Source organism: Choloepus didactylus, chromosome 15, assembly GCF_015220235.1.
Source record: "Choloepus didactylus isolate mChoDid1 chromosome 15, mChoDid1.pri, whole genome shotgun sequence".
Classification (NCBI taxonomy): Eukaryota; Metazoa; Chordata; class Mammalia; order Pilosa; family Megalonychidae; genus Choloepus; species Choloepus didactylus.
In genome coordinates, this window is record NC_051321.1 from 66,241,367 (window position 1) to 66,260,872 (window position 19,506).

Below are 19,506 nucleotides of genomic sequence, written 5' to 3' on the forward strand. Positions count from 1 at the left end.
CAAGAGACTTGGAAGGGCAGTGCCATTTTGGCCCTGGGCTTCATGGAAAGAGGGGTAGGGAGTGGCCTCCTTCTGGTTGCCAAGATCTCGTAGAGGCCAGTGGCTGGGAAATGCTGACACCCCATGCCAGAGAAGGGCACAGGTCCCTTCCTATTTTTTTCATCCATCACATGTTCTCAAGCTTGGCTCTCATGAGTTAAGAGTAACCATATAACTTATTCTCTGTCTAGGGTACTTTTGCAATGAAAAGGGTGCTGCTAATTATTACTCTGTGACCACAGCAAACTGAGACGATCCCAGGCAAACCAGGCCATAATGTCACCCTATTCGTAACTTACAAGCAGCCTCTCCCAACTCAACATAGATACTACTTGCTTACCTGTGGCCATGGCTTGAGATGAAACCATCCATCTCGCTCCATCCCACCTCTATCTCTCCACCTTACTAGCATCCTCAGCATCAACTGGGGCAGTGCATGGGGGAAGCTGGGAAGCCAGACATTCTTGGACTTAATCCTGGCACCATGATTTAGAAGCTGTCCCCAAGTAGTTAATCTCTGCAGAGTCTCATCTGCCTCATCTCTAAGGTGGGATAAGAGTAGCCACTGCGGGACTGGAGAGTATGTACATAAAAGTGTAGAGCACCCAGTAGGTACTCAATAAATGGCAGCTATATTACCCCTAAAGGCCCTGTCACCTGAGCAGCCTCAGCCTGGCCTTGTCTTTCATCTTCCATTCAAAAATGCAAGTGCATGGAGCTGCCTCTCATTTAGCAATTATCCTTCACTAGGGGGCTCCCTCTCATGGCTCCCGTTGTTGGATGCTGGGCTGTTGCTGGTGGTGGGGTGAGGGTCTCAGAGCGACTGTGGCTGGGTGTGGATTATGTTCATTCACATGTTGCCTCCTGAACCTGGCCCACTGCTTCATCAGTTTGGGCCAGCCTCGGTGGTCCGTGCCCAGGCCCTAGCATCCATCTTGGTTTTCAGGCCCCCTGGAGCCCCAAGCTCTGAAGACGGGTGTATCTGAGTCGGTTATTCATGTCCTACCCCTTATCAGCTACACTGAGTAGCTTGTTTGGGGTTTATCAGCTGTGCTTCCCTGCTCAAAATTGTGATAATATGGTTAACTGTCCACTTCCCTCTCAACCATTTCCAATAAGCTACAGCAGCTTTTAAAAGGCCCACGCATCTTGCTTGCCCTCTTTGTTGTTTGTTTGTTGAGTGTTTTAGCGTTTTCAGATGGGTCCCACATCTCTCCCCATCATTCTCTGTTTTTTCCCTTTTTTAGCTTCTCCAGAATTATGTACCAAACCGTGAAGGAGCTGTCACCAAGTTGTAACGTGTCATTCCTGCTGTCAGAAGATGGCAGTGGCAAAGGGGCTGCCCTCATCACAGCCGTAGGTGTGCGGCTCCGAGAGGAAACGACCCCAAGCAGCTAAAAGCCCAGGAACCCCAGCCTGCTGCCCTTCCAGCACTTCTCTCTTTAAGCGGTGACCCCCTAGTCCTCCCAGTAGCCATGCTGGGAAATGCCAGCACCGGAGCCTGCCAGCGCCGCAGCGGGAAGAAAACATGACAACTAATGGCGTATAAAGTAGGGTACAAAATAGAGTGTGTGCTGTTGATAATCTCTCTCACCTGGATCCCTCCTCACCTGCCCTGCCACTCTGCATGATTTGATTTCAACCTGGTCGTCCGTTCCCCACGTGTGAAGTTTAGTGATGTCCATTTCTAATTTATGCACTCATCCAATGAAGTTATTTATTGGCTCGAGATGAAAAGTCACATCAACTGACAGGCCCTATGGTCTCTGAAGCCTGTCCGTGGGGCTGCGTCCCCCGTGTGAAATGTATTATCTCCAGCAGACACTGCCGGAACTCCCCTTCCAGGGGTGCGGCCCGAAGGGCGTCTGTGGATGTAGCATTAGCCGCCTCCTCGCGTCCCAGCACCCACTGCTGTCTGGTGTCCCAAGGCGCCCGCTGGGACGTGTCAATGCCACTAAATTGTGTGTCCGTGGAACCAGTCATGACCACACTGTGATAGTTTTGCATCCTGTTTGTCTTGTTGGGGGAAGTGGGCAGTCCTGTGGGAAAGTGTCTTGTCTCCATTTGGGTAAAACGAACCAAGCAACCAACAATGCCATCACTGGAATTTCCCGTTGCTTTTGTGAGCCATGTTGTATGACCTAGTAAACTTTGTACCAATCCAAAACCTGAGTGATGCTTAATGGCTGGGGAGAGGGAAGGAAATCTTGGGATGAGGTGAAAACCAAACCCTGGGGATTTTTGTGGCCTTCTGGGTGGGGGAGAGAGTTTCAAATGAAGATTGTGTCCTTCAGACCCCATTAGTCCAGCACGATGACGTCTACAACCTCCCTGGAATGTATCACAGAAGAAGCCTCTCCCTTGTCTTCCAGCACCTGCCTGCCAGTTCTCGACTCTAATTCTCTACCCGAGGGTCCTACCCATCCCATGGAAAGGCTCCTGCAGCCCCCACCCCAGCCCCTTTAGGAGGGTAGAGGAGTGCAAGGCCTCAAACAAATGCAACTGTGTCTTTTCTTTACATGTCCTCCTCACTTGCAGTTGGAGCAAAGAAAAAACCTTGGCTTCCAGGGGCTATTTGGATTTAATGGATCCTCCGCTTGCTGTCCCCAAACAGATCCTGCCCTTTTATCACCTCTCTGCTGACTCCAGAGCAATGGATTAAATAGTACCCTGTGCCCTAACACATAGGACACTTGGAAGCAGTCCAGGGTAGCAGGAGTTGCTGCATTCCTTCTCTCCCTGATCTTAAACAAATCCCTCCCATAGGAAATTCATTCTTTCCTGGCCCCTTGGCCTCTGCCCCCACCAACACCCATCTCAGCAGTTTGCTGTTCCCATGAATGTGGCTGCCCTTTGGGGTTCTCCCCCCAGCCCACTGGTGGATCCCCAGCAGTCCACATTCTGGTGCCACGTGCATCTCCCAAGCTGTGGCTTCGGCTCTAAGTGGCTTCCTCCAGGACGACTGCAGACTGCATGCTCACTCGGTTTGGTGAGATCGGAATCTCTTTATTTGGGGCACCAATGGGCCAGTGTCTATGGCTCAGTGATCTTTGTGGAGAACACAGTTAACATTAAACTTCTTGATGTGCATTTACAGTGTTAAGTGGTTCTTCTGCAGGGGCCGTGGGGCATGAAGGACAAGTGTGCAAGAGGGACTGGGGCCACCCTTGGGGTGACTGGGCCAGGCTGGGAGCTTCTGGGAGTGGGGATGGTTGGGGTTCTCTGCCTGCCGCCTTCTCACTGCAGGAGTGAGGGTGGGTGCTGTGTTGCTGACATGCAGAAGGTTTTTGTTTAAAATGGCTGGCATAGTAGAAATCAAAATCATGTCTGCTGTTAATTGAGCGCTTAATCTGTGTCTGGCCTGCTAGTTTATGAGCATCGCCTAGATGGATCCTCACAACATCCTAAAAGGTCGTTTTGCCAATGGGCAGAAGAAGAGGCTAAGGGTCAGAGTGATTTGCCTGAGATAACCCAGCTTGGATTCCAGTCCAGTTCCTTCTGATTCCTAGCCTCTGTCTACACTGGGCTGTATCTGAGTTCTTGAGTGCTGAGGCCAAGAAGCCCTGGGTTAACTCACAGCCAATGGACTTTGCAAAACAAGAAGCTTCCTCCCTTGTGTCTTTTTCCTGATAATTAACCAGTGTCAATGTTGCATGCTGCCCACAGATGTGTTTTGTTTGGCTTATCTAAAGTTATAAAAACATGAGCCAAATTTAACAAGTCTGAAGGCCTCCCAAATTTGGATTTCCAGCCTCTGTTCAAAGATTAGAAGACCTGGCAATGGGCTCCCATTACCATGTGGTAACATTTATCCAGAGCTGAACCGCCGCTGTCCCCTTTGGATGCCTATCTATCCCAGTTTGCCACAGTCCCCACCATTCTTTGTTACCCCAACACTGAGGCTGGGAGTCAGTTGCCTTTTATCAACACATTTGCAGTTTTTCTTTAATACTTGATCCTATTCATGCATTTATTTTGTATGCTTGGCTCCAGGAAGACATCTGAGCTTCCAGCTCTTGGACTGAGTAAATGTTAGCTCACACTGTCTTCTCTGACTGGTGTAGAATCTCCCAGAGCAGACTTGGGGAGGGGTGGCTGGGCTGAGTCAGTGGACTTAGAGTTGGCATTCTCTGCGTGGCTTGTGGCCCCGTCTTGTTTTGCCATTAGTGTAGAGAAGGGTGGGAAATGGGCCTAACTTGCAGATCTTGTCCTCTCAGTTGGCTACTTCTCCAAAGGTGCAAGACCTTGCCTTGCAGCAAGCAGAGCACTTCCGGGCTCAATGGGCTGGGGACCCCCAGCCTGCCCACTGGTAGTCTCAGAGGACACCACGTCCCCAGTTATGAACAGGGTCTCTTTAGTATGACATCTGTTGACCCTCCTGGAGAGGGATGGTGTGTGGGTCAGCTCAAGTTTATCTTCCTTGGTCGGCGTGACCCACGGGCAGCAACGGAAAGCAAGACGGAATCCAGAGCGGAACCTGGGGGTGGAGGGTCACCGTGAGCACGGGGGTCGGGGCACAGTGCAGGAGCTGTTGTGTGGCACCACCCCACCCACCCAGGAGCTTATCTCTCCTCCAGAGGACAGTAACTGCCTCACACCAAGGAGGAGCCCACCAATGTCCAGTGTTTCTTGAGAAACTCATTCTTTAGTGGATTTGAATGTGGCAACAGCCAGAAGTAATCTGGAGCCAAACTCCAGTGACTGAAGTGGTAATGAAGCTGAATTGAATCATTTGTTATAACAAACAAGTGTAATTAAAAGGGAACAGCTGGTTTTCTTGTTGGACTTGTTGACTGGCTTCTAAAGGGGTATTCAAGGAGGAGCCAGTTAAAATGGAGACTGTCACTGTTGGTGGAATAAGGATGCTCTCCTAAGGGACTGCTTTGAAAGAAAATACATCCATGGAAGTACTAAGTTTGGGTACATTTGCTTAAAACATAAACAACTTTCCCCATGGCAGCACTGAGGTTCTATATGTAAAGTCGAATTAGGAGGAAGCAGATAACAGTGAAGAGGAGAAATGGGTTGGCAGAAAATGCTCACTGGCTGCTCAGAGAAGCAGAGATGAGATCCTGTGCAGCAGTCTGTTTCCAGGGGGTGCAGGTTCCATGTTCTAGGGGACCAGGACTTGGTCCTTTGCCTTATAGCTCCACCAGAGTTCACTGTGTGGCTCAAGCACCAGCACCTTTAGTTGTGCAAGCTCGATGTTCCCCGTACCTTACATCCACACTCAGTGGCGCTCCTGATCATCCCCATCACCACCACAAGCAGCTTGCCCCCACCCCAGCCTCCTCCACCTTCCTCCCCATCTCAGTCCTGATGACTCCATCCTCCCATTGTTCAGGCCAAGAAGCTGGGCTTCCTCTCACATGCCCCCTCCCCTCCATCACAGATTCTGTTGGCTCTACCTTAGCAACATGCAAACTCTGACCACTTCTCACCCAAGTCTGACCACCCCCCACCCACCCCCACTGCCTCCTGGATTGCTGCAATAGCTTCCTAACCATCTCCCTGCATGTAGCGTCTTCCCCGTAGGGTCCAAAGCTGCCAGGCTGGTTTGTGAGTCAGAGCAGGTCTGTCCCTGCTTTCAGGACGCTGCAGTGGCTCCCCATCCTGGAGTCCCAGCTCAAGCCCTTACCCTGACCCTGGGGCCACTGCATCGACTGTGCCCTCTGCCGGGAACTCACCTCACCAGACGCTGCAGGGCCAACCCCGTCCTTCCAATCTTTGTCAGACGACTCCTCAGTGAGGCTCATCCGACTGTCCTGGGATATTGCATCTCCTATGCCCACCACTCCCCCGGCACCCTTGTCCTCCCTCACGCTGCTCCAGCATTTCCTTTTCCATACGACTTCTCACCTTCTCATGCGCTGTGAGGGTCATTTACTCCTTGGGTTTAGCGTCTGCCTCCCCCACTAGAAAGTCAGCTCCCTGAGGACAGGGATCTTTGTTTTGTTCACTAGCTTATTCCCAGGGCCTGGGACAGTGTTGGGCACATGTCGCCTCTGGAGAAACATTGGCCGATTGAATGAAGAGTCCTGCCGGGAGCTCCGGTCCTACCTTAGAGCCAGTGTCCTCAGGTATTGACTGATTCAGAAGCTATTTGGGGATCGTGCTCGAGCCCTAGGGTGGCACTGGGAGTCCTGGACTGTGGTTGGGTGGTGGGAGAGAGACCAGTGCGTGGACGCTGTCGGGTGGCCCCTCGCTGACTCCCAGGTCTCTCTCCCACCCGGAGAGGAACGTGTGGTGTGGGGATAGGAGCACAGGCCTGGGAGGTACACGGGACCCTGGCTCCACTGCTTGCTGTATCAGTTTACAAGAGTCGCTTCCTTTCTGAGGCAGTTTCCTCATCTGTAAAAGGAATAACACCTGCCTCTCTCCCATTATCTACCTGCCTGTCAGGAGACAAAGAGTTCTGACACCCAATAAGGACCCCCCAAATCTTAATTCTCTCACCTCCTTCTGGCCTTCCCCAGGTGGGTGGGGTGTCTGAGGAACAAAGAGCCTCCCGGCACCATGAGTGGCCTGGACAGCTGGCTGGTGAGGTGGCAAAAGGCCCATGGTCACCTTGCCCACATCATGTCTGGCTGAGGCCTAGACTCAGTGCCCCCATCTCACCTCCTTTTGTCTGACCCCACCTTTAGGGGTTTCCGAGGTTAAAAAAGGCCTGTTCTGCAAAGATGGACTCCTGGGTGCTGGGGTCCCTGCCTGGCTCACCTGTCCCCCACCTCCTAAGTCTCCAAGTGCCCCCAGAGCTAATGCCTGTCCTTCTCCGGGATGCTGCTTTCTCCTAAGTGCAAGGATTGGGAGAACCAGATGGTATCCGAGGGAGAAATGAGATCCTGGCCTCCTGCTCCCAGCTGTCTCAGCCAAGGCTGTTTCCCAGCTGCCCTGAAAGCTGCTTGAGGGCAGGGAATGCACTGAGGGCTTCCCAGGCGGCAGCAGGCCCCACTCCCGTCCTGGCCCCAGTTTCCTGCTGACTGCTTAGGACTGTTGGGATCCGTGCCGCCCACTCCACCTCAGAGCTTTTCCTCACCACAAGAAGCTCTTCCAAATGCCAGATCAGATGTCCTGCTCTCCTTCCCCTCCCTCTTTCCTTTCTCCCTCTCTGTCCTTCTGTCTCTCTCGGACTTTACCCCTCCTTCTCTCAGACACAGACCCCAGAAGGGAGAGCTCGAGGGACTACAGGAGCAGCAGACAGAGCTGTGACTTGGCAGTCAGCCAGGCAAGGCTTTGGGGAGGAGGTGACTCAAGCTGGGCCCCGAGGAGAGGGAGGCTTGAGCTGGGGGTGAGGCGCACAGGGGCAGAGGTTCAGGCCAGAGCAGGGGTGGAGGCTGAGCAGGTGGGGCCCGAGGGCTGAGAGAGGGGCCAGCGTGGGGCTCACCTGCGGTTGAGGCAGCAGTAGATGATGGGATTGTACATGGTGGAACTCATGGCCAACCAGAAGAGCGCCAGGTAGACCTGCTGGATGAACTTGTGGCAGTAGATGTCCTCCTGGAAGTGGCCCAGGATGAAGTAGAAGTGGTAGGGCAGCCAGCAGACAGCAAACGTCACCACCACCAGCACCATGGTCTTCACGAACTGGCCCCGGGGAGGCTCAGGTCACTCCTCAGCTAAACGCCCCAAGCCCCAGCCCTCCCGGGGCCAAAGTGGGGTGCCCCCCCCAGACCACAATCAGTCCTTTCTTCCTCTACCTTCTCAGGCCTCTGAAGCATCTGCCACCCAGACACTCCTGAGCCCCACCTGCCCCTCAGCCCGGCCTCTCCGTCCACACTGCCCCTCCTTCCCAATTCTTCCTTTGAAGTCCTCTTTCCTCAGAGCCCAACTCAACTGCCACCTCCCCCAAAAGGCTTCCTGGATGAGCTCTCATTTCTAACCCCATCCTTAGGGGATCCTTGTGCCAGCTATGGGTTCCCAGGCCCCCTCTCTTTGGAATCTGTGTCCCCAACAGCCCTCTGTCCATGGCCTGGGAGGTCAGCTCCCTGACCTCTCCATCCTCATAGCTTTGTCTACAGACCCTGCCTGCAGGCCCAGCACCCGACTGGAACCGCCTTTCTATGAGGAGGGGTTCCTGGATGGTGTCCTGCCCACCCCCTCCCTGAGCTGCCCTGTGAACATTGCCTAATAGCAGGTGAGAAGTTGGGCTTCAACCTGGATACATTATGTGATTAACCCCTTCCACCCCCTGGTGGCCTAGCAGGAAGGGGACACGCCAAAGTTATGCTTTGATTGGAAATGGGCCGAGGAGGTCTGTGCATGGAATTCTATATCAGGATCCCTGGGGGACCCCGGATGGCGAGGAGGAGGGGACAGTGGCATTTCGGGTGGGCATGGAAAGTGGGTGGAAATTGAAGACAGATGTGAACCTGAGGACAACCAGCCTCCATGACCTCTGACGGCTGCTGTTCCGCCATTTGCTTCTACCGAGGAGGTTCCTGTAGTCCTACAGGTTTCCTAAATTCAACATTCTGATTATTCAAGAAGTCTGATTTTAAGACTGTCATTCTACTTCTTGGAAGTATCTGACATTCTGTGAGGCTTTAGGATTTCCCGATTCTCCTAAGATTCTGGGAAGTTCCTTTAACTCTGCATGTGGCCAAAGATCAGACGCAAATCCGCCCGCCCCGGAGGAATGAATTCAGGCTCTGGCCCCAGGCTGAGGACAAGTCGGTGGATCCTCCCACCGGACCCCCGGGTTCCCCCACGGGGGCGGGCTTTGAGCCGGGAAGGACGTTTCCCGGAGGCGGGGTCCGGGCCCGCCCGCCCGCAGCGCCCACCTTCTTCTTAGCGCGCAGGTGGCGCAGGTTGGCGCCGTGCGCCTGGTGCCCGGGGACCGCACGCTTCCAGAGCGTGAGGCCGATGACGCTGTAGGCGACGAACATCACCACCAGGGGCAGGAAGTAGATGAGGGCGATCACGGCCAGGTGGTACCTGCAGGGAGAACCAGGGGCCTGGGCACGGGGCGGCCCGACTCCAACATCCACCAGCGCGCGGTCCCCGGAATCCCGCGGGCGCCCTTGGGCCGGGATCCCGGCTTCCTGGGCCGCCTTCCGCGCCCTCCACCTCCACCCCGGGCTACCTCCCAAGGCCCGGGTTTGATCTAAAGAAAACAAAACAAAGGCAGTATTGGCTAGCACATATTCCAAAAACGGGCTCCCCCTGCCGCAAAAGGTGGGAATTAAAGGCGGACAGAGAAGCTGGATGAGGTCTGTTCTCCGTGGCCTCCGAGCACTGCAGTCCCGGCACTGGAGGACTGTCCCGCGGGGCTCTCTAGGAGGCTCCTGTAGTCTTGCGGGGCGTCTTAGATTAGCCCTGCGTTGTAGCAAATAAGGACGTAAATACTAATAACAATGAGTAAGAATGAAAAAATTACCCAGGTAGTGCATCTGTTTAAAATTTTAAAAATACCATTGAGCTCAAAGAAGGAAGTAAAATCACTTACCCACTCCCGCCACTTAACAGGCATATTTCCTTCCTGAATCATATATGTACACGTTAGATAATATATTATCAATCTATGTAAAATCTATATATCTATGCACCTAGCTCGCTAGGGTTACTGGAGGTCATATGGTTCCATCCTGCACTAATGTCCCCACCAAGGAATTGGCAGTGTTAACACCCCATATTTTTACAGACTGTTGTGTCATCTGTTTCCCAAGCATCAGCAATAGGTGGGAAACATGTCAGTAAACGCTCTCTCACCTCACCTCTGAGCCTGCGGCCCACAGTGCCACCTCACGGCTACTCACCCTGTCCCCCACGTGCTGAGGCTGTTTCATCTCCTTTCGGAATGACAGTGTCGAGGACACATGTGTTCTCTGTCCCTGCATGATGCTGAAGCCTCCCTCCCGCAAGGCGGAGGCTGAGGACTGACTCCCCGCCGGGTCTGCAGGAGTCCTTCGAGCATCCCACAAATGGGCCTGAGACCCCTGCACGTGACTTTTCTTTCTTACTAGGAGGGCTAAGGTGTTCCCCAGCCCCACGGTGTTCCAGCCTCCCTGGGCCCCTTTCAAGAGGCACTGCCACCCCAAGGTTGCTCCTAGACCCTCTGATCCTCGTCTAGGATCCTTGCTGTCAGAGCAGGTAAGAAGGGAGAGAGGTCAGCGAGTGGCAGGCCCTGGCCACCTTACCTTCATTTTGAGAGCACAGTGTTTCAGCGAGAAAGATCTTGAGGGTCAACCAGGCCACCTGCCTTATGTCCAGAAGGGGAAACTGAGACCCACTGAGGCACAGGAAGTCTGTACCATACGAAGCAGCACTACATACTCAAGATTCAAATGATTTCCTCTCACTGAGGGTCAATCTTGTGGAATCAGAAGAACAGGGCTCTTGTCCCACCTCTAATCTGGAGTGTGACCTTGGGCAAGTCAGGGCTCTCCCTCAGCCTCAGTTTCCCATCTGTAAAACGAGGAGGTAATCTCTAAGGACCTTTCCAAATAGGAAACGGGTTGCAGGATAGGAATTCACCCGGGCTGGGTTTCCACACGGGAGGGAACTCTCTGGTTCCTGGGGAGCAGATTGTAGGAGCTGCCAGAATTAGGGATGCCTCTGCTCTCAGACTGGACTTTTTGTATTTTGATTTTGGGGTGTGTGTATTTTCCTGCAGACAGCATCTGTCATTTCATCAGATTCTCACCCTCTACACACACAGAGAGGATGTGAGTCTTTGAGTATGGAGTCCCCAACCTAACTCTTATTATAAGCCCCCCCATCCAAGAAAAACAGTAACACGTTCTCACGCATAAACCAGACTTCCCCCCACTTCCTCTCTCAGAATGCTAAGTAACAACAAGGTGTGGCTCTCCCTGCCCACTCCTGCCCTCCTGTTTCTCCCTGTTGTGAGAAGCAGGGTTGGAACTTGCCATCCGGAGAGAGCTGATGCTGGTATCCCTGTCTGGGAGACAGGCCTGTATTTAGGTAGAGAAACATCACCCCCTGGTGGCCAGTCCCAAACCATTCTGTTCTGTTCTCCGTCACTCCCTGAGCCGGAGAAGGGGAGCGCTTTCCCAATGTGCAGAACTCCCTCGCGACAGGGGATCTTTCTGAGAGAGTGGGGTGCGGGGTGGGGGAAGAGACCCCAGGAAGGGCTGCCCTTGAGCCTCATCAGCCCCCAGGGGCAGGCTTCTCAGAGGAATGGTGCTTCCCTAGCGCGGAAGACCACAGGAAGGGCCTTCTCTGGCGAGTGCTCAGGGCAGATGGGGATCAGGTAGGGGCAGGGTGGGAGTGGGGGGGTTAAAGCAGGTGGAGGTGGGGGGGTTTGCTGCATGGCCGTGGTCACCAAGCAGCCCTCAGCTCAGAGCTCGCGGCATTCTCCTGCTCACGCAGCTGGTGCTTTGTTGGACTAAACCTGCCCCCTCCAGCTCTGTTTTTGTTTGTCCCCTATTGAAGCTACCACATCCGGGCAATAGTTCTCTGCTAGGATCTATATTATGGGCTTCACATGCAATGTCTCATGAGCAAGGTACTCTTACTGATATTCCTACAAAGAAGGAGCCAGAGGCTCAGAGAGGGTAAGGGACCACGTGGGGTCCTCCACCAGGAGGGAGCAGAGCAGGACCCCCACCTGGCTGACCGACTGCAAGCCCCACACCCTCAACTGATTCTTTATCCTCTACTAACCAATGGCGCAATGCTTGGAGATCAGTGACCCACACTGTGAAAACTGGGGAAACTGAGACCCAGAATGGGGAAAGGATGTACACAGGGTCACACGGAGGCTGGGCCAGGCCTGAGTTCTTCTAGCCGCTCCCACCCTGTCCTCCAGCCTGTGGGCCCACCTCAGCATGGAGCCGACACTGGGCATCCCCACCCACTCTTCCTGCTTCAGTGCTCTGACCTTCCATGGCCTGAATATGCACAGGGCCCTCCTACCACCACCTGCACACATATTCCCAAACAGGGGGCCTGCGTGCACACCACACGTCTACAAACACGCCCACTTATTTACATACACATGCACAATTGAGTGTAGCATGCATATCCACGTTGTTTCATACACACTGCACACCTGCATATTCCTTATTGAAGGGTACACATGTTACTTAAGTAGCAGAATGCTTAGGAGATTGGGCTCCCGAGGGGGACTGCCTGAATTTTATCACTTTACTAACTAGATGGTCTTGGGCAAACTACTTAATTTTCCTATGTCTCAGTTCCTCATCTGAAAAATGGGAATGATGACAGTACGTACTGCATAGACTGTTAGAATTAAACGGGTGAATATACACAAAGTGCTTAGAGCAGGCCTGGCACCTAGTGAGCACTATGCCAGTTTACTTTTGGTATACTCATGTACTCACATAATCCCATGTACATGGACAGACACGTGTGCACACCCATCCACACACACTACTTGCATGTAGATGCATGTACACGTATGTACATGCACACGAGTACATGTTTGTTCTCAGATATACACACCCACCCACAGTCACACACACACACACACACACACACACCAGGGCGGCTTACAGGAGGAGTGTCATGCCCCCGCTGTCTTCCGGCCAAGCCACAACGCACTTGGTGGCACCCTGTTCCAGGGTGATGGTGGAGTAGAAGCACTGGGGGAAGGCGAGGGCCAGTGCCACCAGCCAGATGCCGGCAATAACTGCTTTGGTGCTGGGGGCCGAGAGCCGAGGCTGGAAGGGGTGGACGATGGCCATGTACCTGTGAGCAGAGGGTGGTGTGAGCTGCGGACACCCTCCCATCAGACATCCCCCCACCCCACCCCCCACCCCAGGCCCTCCCTGTCTGCAGATGCTGGAGCCGGAGAGACAGCTGGGCGGTGACTCTCCCACGGCCACACAGAATCTTGGCACCCCGGAAGCCCAGCCCAGGAGGGCCACAGACTAGTCGTGCGGCCACACTGGAAGCCCGTCTCGGGGCAGGGCTGAGCATTCAACACTGGCCTGAAGCTCTACCCTGCCTGAGCCCCTATGCCAGTCCCTCTCCTTTTCAGAGGTTCAAAGGGGGACATTTAGGTTGCCTATATGTTACCAGAAAAAAATTTACAGAACCCCTAGAAGTGTACAACAAAAACTGTCAACCCTAGTATAAATTATGAACTATAGTTAATAGTATAATTATAATAATACTATTTGATCAGTTTTAACAAAAGTACCACACTAATGCATAGTGTTAATAATAGGGAAAACTGCATGGTGAGGGAAGGGTTTAAGGGAATTCTGCATGATTTTCCTGTAAACCTGAATCTTTTCCAGTAAGAAAAAAAGTGGGGAAATATATAATACATAGGATTACAAGGAAAACTAATTATACTGAAAACCAGTTATCAAAATACAAAATAAATTTGGGACATAGCAATATATGTGCTCCTTTGTTAACCCATTAAATAACAAGATCTAGCAGCAGTTCTGAGCTTACATTTCAGCACAGCAGTATAGCTGTAATTTCTGCTGATGACATAGCCCTGGGCTATGCTGACTCAGTAGTTGGCTGCCAACGTAGGAAATTGTGACGTTTTTCCCTACACAGTTTCACGAACCCCCGGATTTCTGCCCACTGTCGGTGATCACAGGTTACATGCTCCTGGACTGGATGCTTGCAAAGCCCCACTCTGCACTCCTACCCCCTGCGACACTGACCTTCTCCCATGACTTTGGTCGGGCCTGAAGTGGCCAGTCTGGACTTGGACCGAGTAGTTCAGCAAGAGGATGGGCCATTTTCCTGAAGGTTCTCGAACACCCTCCACCCCCCGTAGATGATGCCAGATAACAGGAGGGTCCTGGAAGTTGGGTGCGAGGGAGGAGAGCTTTTCTCCTAATCCCATTAGTGGAGGCAATGGCCCTGAGACTTTGGAGTCCGTGTGATTTGGATTTGAATCCCGACTCTGCTGCTTGGCTAGCAGGAAGGTCTTGGGCAAACAACCTAAGCTCTTTGGACCTCTGTTTCTTCCTCTGTGAAAAGGGGACAATAGTAGCTCATGCCACATAGAGCTGTTATGCAAACACAATGAGATGCGGGCAGGGTGGCTGGCAGGCTGAGGCCACACTTCCTATCTGTCTCCTTCAAATGCCCCTGAAACAGCTTTGGTCCTGGATGGTTCCTCAGGCTTCCTCCCTGGAGTCTGGGGACAGCCAGGATAATAGGATGTGGCCTCAAACTTCACCGAGCCCTTGCCCTGCGTGGGGAAGTTCACGTTGTGGGCACTGAGTGAGCACTGGAGCTGTGTCTGGTGAGCTCCTCACACTCCAGCCGAGCCCCTGCCACAGGGCCTTTGCTTTCGCTGCACCTTCCACCCGGAATGTTCTTTCCCAAGAATCTGTAGGGCTCCCCCTCCCACCTCCTTCCCGCCTTTGCTCAAATCCCACCCTCCTAAAGAGGTCTGTCCCGACACTTTGACCTCACCACTGCCCCGCCAACACCTCAGATCCCCTTTACACTCTAATATCATTTCACAGCACTCAGGACTTCACAACTCAATGCTTCATTTATTTATTTATGTGTTTATTGCCTAAACTCTTCCCAAGGCAGACATCTTTATCTGTGTCCCCCTAGTGCCCAGTACACTGTCTGCACTTAGCAGGTGCTAAATGCATATTTGTTGAACGAATGAATGAATGAAGAAATGAATGGGTGAGTCCAAGATTGGCACCCTGGTCTGAGCCGCCGTCCTCCCTCACCAGAATTATCGTCATAGCCGCCTCCTGCCTGGTGTCCGCCTTCCATCCCGCCCTCTACAGTCTATCCTTGCCTCCCGCCCCCCCTTTTTAAAATGAAAGCTCCACGAGGCCAGGAATTTGGGACTAGTTTTTTCCACAGGGATATTCCCCAGTGCCCAGAACTGTGCCTGACATAGAGAGAAACCCAAACATTTGTTGAGTGAATGAAAAGAAAATTCATTCACTGTGCTGACAGCCCAAGGCCCAGGCGCCTGGCTCTACCCCTGACTTGCTTGTTGGCCGCAGGCGATCCTCTAGCCTCAGTGTCCCTGGGTGTAAAATTAGAAGCTTGTCCTCAATGAATGTTTTTCAAACATTTTTTTTCTGCTTTAATTAATGGAATTTATTAGTATTTTTTAAATAAATGAAATTGTAAGGGGAAACTCCATAGTAAAACAGCCTAGAGCAGGGAAGGTGAGCTTGTCTGGGTGAAAGGTAGCAGGGACAGTTGGGGTGGGCTGGCAGCTCTCAGCGAAGGACTGTGAGGCTCAGGCTTTGCCAAACCATCCTGAGTCCATGTCTCCAAGGGTCCCAGGCCCCCCGCCTCACCTGCCACACACCCCCTGTGTTTTTCCCATGTCCCTTTTTGAGTGCTATCTGACTCATAGTCCCCCGAGGACTCGAAGTTGCCCTTCCTCATCGGTGCTGGAGACTGCCTGCCCCAGCCAGCTCTCAAAAGGCTCTGGAGCCGTCTGTGGCTAACTCCTCCCACAGAGGGTCACCGTCTGCAGCCCCTGAGAGCAGCAGTAGGAAACAATCGGGTCTGGCTATATACTGGAGAAATTTATACTTTGTATTATAGAGTAACTGCATGCTGTATTACATTCCCCCACTCTCATAATCTGTCTGGAAAAAGAAATCAATATAAGCGATTTCCTCGTAGTAAAAGAAAGACACCCAAACAAGGACCAAATTCAGAGAAGAACATTCCAGAAGGTCCCTAAAACTCTCCTCACCCCCCCTCACAACCTTGAGCAACCTTTCTTGGGCAGTTCTTCCTTGTGTCTCACCTTAATCCTACATGCTTCATTCCACAGGCCACTGACTTCTAGATACCTAGCTTTGGATCACACTCTTAGCTTGCTGTGCAACCTTAGAGAGTCACCACCCCACTCCTACCCCACCCCCAGCCTCAGCAGAGTGAGAAGCCCCCCACCCCACCCCTAGCCTCCCCGCAGCCTCTCTTGCCTGTCGGCGGCAATGGCAGTCATGGAGTAGATGCTGACAAACATGGCCATGATGGGGAAGAGGTTCTGGAAGTAGCAGAAGGCACGGCCAAAGTACCAGATGTTGTGGCTAGCGTAGACGAAGTTGAAGGTGGCGTTGAAGGTGGCCATGCAGAGTTCGGCCAGGGCCAGGTTGACGATGAGGCAGTTGGTGACTGTGCGCATCCTCCGGTGGGCCAGGATGATCCAGATGACTGCGGCGTTGCCGATCACAGCCACCAGCACCAGCATCAGGTAGGCTGCAGCCCACAGTGCCAGCTGCCAGGCGGGCATGGAGAAGGCCGTGACGCCCGTGAGGTTGCCCTCGGGGCCAGACGAGACGTTGGCGTCAATCTCAGTGGCACAGACCCCCATGGCTGCCTCTGGGTCTGAGTCGAGGGGCCTGGCTCTGCGGTTCCTCCTGGGCCCTGGTGCTCGGCCCGGATATGCCGTGGAAGGGGGAGAGCGAAGCAGATGCCGGGCTATGTCGGGGAGCCCGGGGTCACTCCCAGCCCCCCGGCATGACCTGGGACTAGGGAAAAGATGAGTTAGGATGAGCAGAAAGCCCAGTCCAGAGCCAATGTCATTTCAGAGTTCCAGGTCCTGGCCAGATTCTCAAATGCCCTGTGGAAACCTAGACCCCAAATCACAGTTTCAGAGCAGGAACCATCCTTAGAAATCATTGGCTCAACACTTTCCCTGCAGAGGTGGAAAAACTGAGAGTCCAAGAAGGAAAGTGACGAGCCCAAGTCACTCAGCAAGTTGGAGTTGGTGACAAGCCAGGATTTGAACCCAGAGCCCTGCTGCTGCTACCCAGGGAACATCCTGGATGGGATGGGAACGGTGTCCCAGGCCGACGAGCGCTCAGCTGCAGTCTCTGGATTCCGCCGCTCAGCTGCCTGGCGGGCCCCGGCAGGCTGGCTCTCCAGGCTTTGGGGTGCAGGCCGGGCTGAGGGCCAGGACGTGCTCACGACTCTGCCAACTGCCAGCCCCCGGCTGCTGCCTCTGCAGCTTTCTGTCCTGTGCCGGGCGGGAAAGGGCCTTGGCAGAGGTGGTCCCTGCTCATGAGGTCTGGCTTTGGCTCCCGCCCCTTGTCCCACCCCCTGCTCGGACAGCTGAGCCTTGCCTCTTGAGAAAGATTTAGGGCTGACTGCCAAGGAGGCAGGGAGAGGCCCAGGGAAAATAGGGTGCACAGGGGTGGGGGTGGGGCTGGTGGGGGTGGGGTGGGCACAGTTCTCCGTGGGGTGTATAGATTCACCTAGGACAGAGGCCACGTCTATAACACGATACGAGCACACACTTGGGAGTGATACTTGTGCAAGTCATTTAACCTTTTGGAGCTTTGGCTTCCCCACCTGAAAAAAATAGGGAAGATAAAGTGTACATCTCACAGTCTACTTGTGAGTTTTAAATGAGATGAAGCACATAAAAGTGCTTCCGAGATTTGTGACCCCAAGGGCAGCCCCCAGATAGCTCTAGGGTCTACAGGAGGGAGGAAACGGAGCCCACAGTGTTTCTGACGAGCTTCCCGGTGATGGTGGTAAATCCTGCTGGTGGTCCGTGGACCTCACTTGGAGAACCACATGCCTCTTTGTGGCCCCAGAAAGGCTGGAGTTTTTTTCTTTTTTAATGGCCGGGTTTTTTTGTTGTTGTTGTTGTTTTTATTTTGTGGTAAAATACTCATAACATAAAAATCATCTTAACCAATGTAAATGAATATTAAATATAACATAAAGTACATTGACAATGTAACCTTCACCACTATTTCCAGAACATTTTCATCATCCCAAACAGAAATTCACACCCATTAAATGATAACACCCCAGCGCCCCTGCCTCTGGTAACCACCATTCTGCTTTCTGTCTTTATGAATTTTCATATTCTGGTTATTTCATGTAAGTGAGATTATACAATATTTGTCCTTTTGTGTTTGGCCTATTTCACTCAGCATGATGTCTTCAAAGTTCATCCAAGTTGTAGCATGCATCAGAACTTCATTCCTTTTTACGGCTGAATAATATTCCATTGTGTGTGTGTGTTTGTGTGTTTGTGTGTGTTTTGTATGGATTTTGTTAATCCATTCATCAGTTGAAGGTTGACTGTGGGTGCATGTGTTGGAGCACCAAGAGAAGGTGTGATGAGGCTACTGAGTGAGGGATGTGTGGGGCTGTCATGTGTAAGCACGTCATGTACCTGTGCGTACCTGTGTTTGTGTGGCCCCTAAAGGCAAGGCAGGCTCTGAAGGGTGGAGTGAGTCCCTCATTAAAGAGACAAGGGCTTCACTCACCAGCCAACCCTGGACGGGGGCCTCCTGGCTGCCTGGCACAGCCTAGCATCTCTCGTGGCCTGCCCCCGCCCCACTCCCATCTAGCCATCTTCTTTCCTGCTTCTCTCCCTTCTTCACACAGACCGCCTCTCGCCTTCCTGGCAGGAGCTGGGAAAGACATTTAAAGGCCTCAAATGCCAAAAAGATTAGGCCATCTCTGGAATCCAAAATAAACCCATCACTAAACCATAAGTCACAAAACGTAAACTTGTGCCAAAATCAAAAGAGCTTTCTTCTAGATTTTTCCGATTGTAAATTTCTGGATAAGTTATTCACGGCTGACTGACTTTGTTTGGGGCCCCTGCTGTTATGCTCAGCTTGCATTTGGTCTAGTGGGACCCAGTCCTGCTCTTTGGGGAGGAGGTGCTCCCTGGGCCCCTACCCTCCACGGGGTGTACATACTGGAGGCCCTGGAACCTCTGCCCTCCCACGGCCAGCTCTGGACAGAACCAGCTCCAGCCCTGGCCAAGCCAAGGAGAGGCCTGCCCCTCTCTAGAGCCTCCCACCACCCTCTGTCTGGATGTCGGCCACCTCCTGAGGGACCTCTGCCTCTGACCTCATTTGCGGGCAGCAGCAGCTGCTGCCACTCGGCTTTGGGGCTTGTTTCTGCTTCATACCCAATTGGCTAGGCGTCTGGAGATAGAACATGCAGAAATGAGAATGTAAACATAAGACCTCTCTCTTTGCTCTCCTGGCCTCCTACTCCCAGGCAGCTGGAATTTATTGAGTTTCAGTTGCCAGCACAGTGCGGGGCTGGGACAGCTAAGGACGTCTTTCACCAGGTCAAAGAAGCGCAGAATAGTACAACTCTCCCCCCACGTCCCCCCATGCCACTGTATATATAATGGGAAATCTAAATGGATTTTTGGAGCTATTAAATCTAAGGGACTTTACTTCCCCCAAATCATGTGCTCTTGCAGCTTTCCAACTATATGCTGTGTGGCTCATAGCCTCACGGAAGGAGAGGGTGGGACTGCCCAGGACAAAGGCCTGATTAATCAGCTGTGCAGCTCAGACCTGAGTGTCTGAGTCCTAAGCTAGACAATAGTCTTGAAAGCTGGGCTTTGTTCAAAGAGAAAGAATATTCTAAATCCCTGGACCTCCTAATGGCATTTGAAGACTGTAAGGTTACTCACTGAGGTTTATGATGGGAAGCCCCATCCAGCAGGAAGCAGAGGGGCAGGCTGCCCCGAGCTCTGGCCATGACCTGCCGAGCTGATGGTACAAGTTAGGCACCTCCAGGAAGCAGACT

The 19,506-nt window shown here is 52.8% G+C and overlaps 2 protein-coding genes across 4 annotated transcripts in view; one reads left to right on the forward strand and one right to left on the reverse strand.

The window, feature by feature from the left end:
• The window catches only part of HK1 (hexokinase 1), a 76,606-nt gene extending 74,400 nt beyond the window's left edge, over window positions 1-2,206 (forward strand). For all 3 annotated transcript variants that reach the window (XM_037804248.1, XM_037804247.1, XM_037804249.1), the window contains one exon: window positions 1,287-2,206. In XM_037804248.1, coding sequence (XP_037660176.1) covers window positions 1,287-1,437 — 151 coding nt within the window. In that variant the 3' untranslated portion in view covers window positions 1,438-2,206. The remainder of the gene's footprint in view (window positions 1-1,286) is intronic.
• Window positions 2,207-3,045: 839 nt separating this feature from the next.
• TACR2 (tachykinin receptor 2) lies at window positions 3,046-16,729 on the reverse strand. Its single transcript, XM_037804250.1, has 5 exons — window positions 15,912-16,729; window positions 12,514-12,708; window positions 8,817-8,970; window positions 7,424-7,620; window positions 3,046-4,516 (listed from the first exon to the last, which is right to left on the reverse strand). Exons 1-5 carry the CDS (start codon window positions 16,301-16,303, stop codon window positions 4,261-4,263), a joined length of 1,194 nt encoding a protein of 397 aa, XP_037660178.1. The 5' UTR covers window positions 16,304-16,729; the 3' UTR covers window positions 3,046-4,260.
• Between the last annotated feature and the right edge of the window lie 2,777 nt (window positions 16,730-19,506).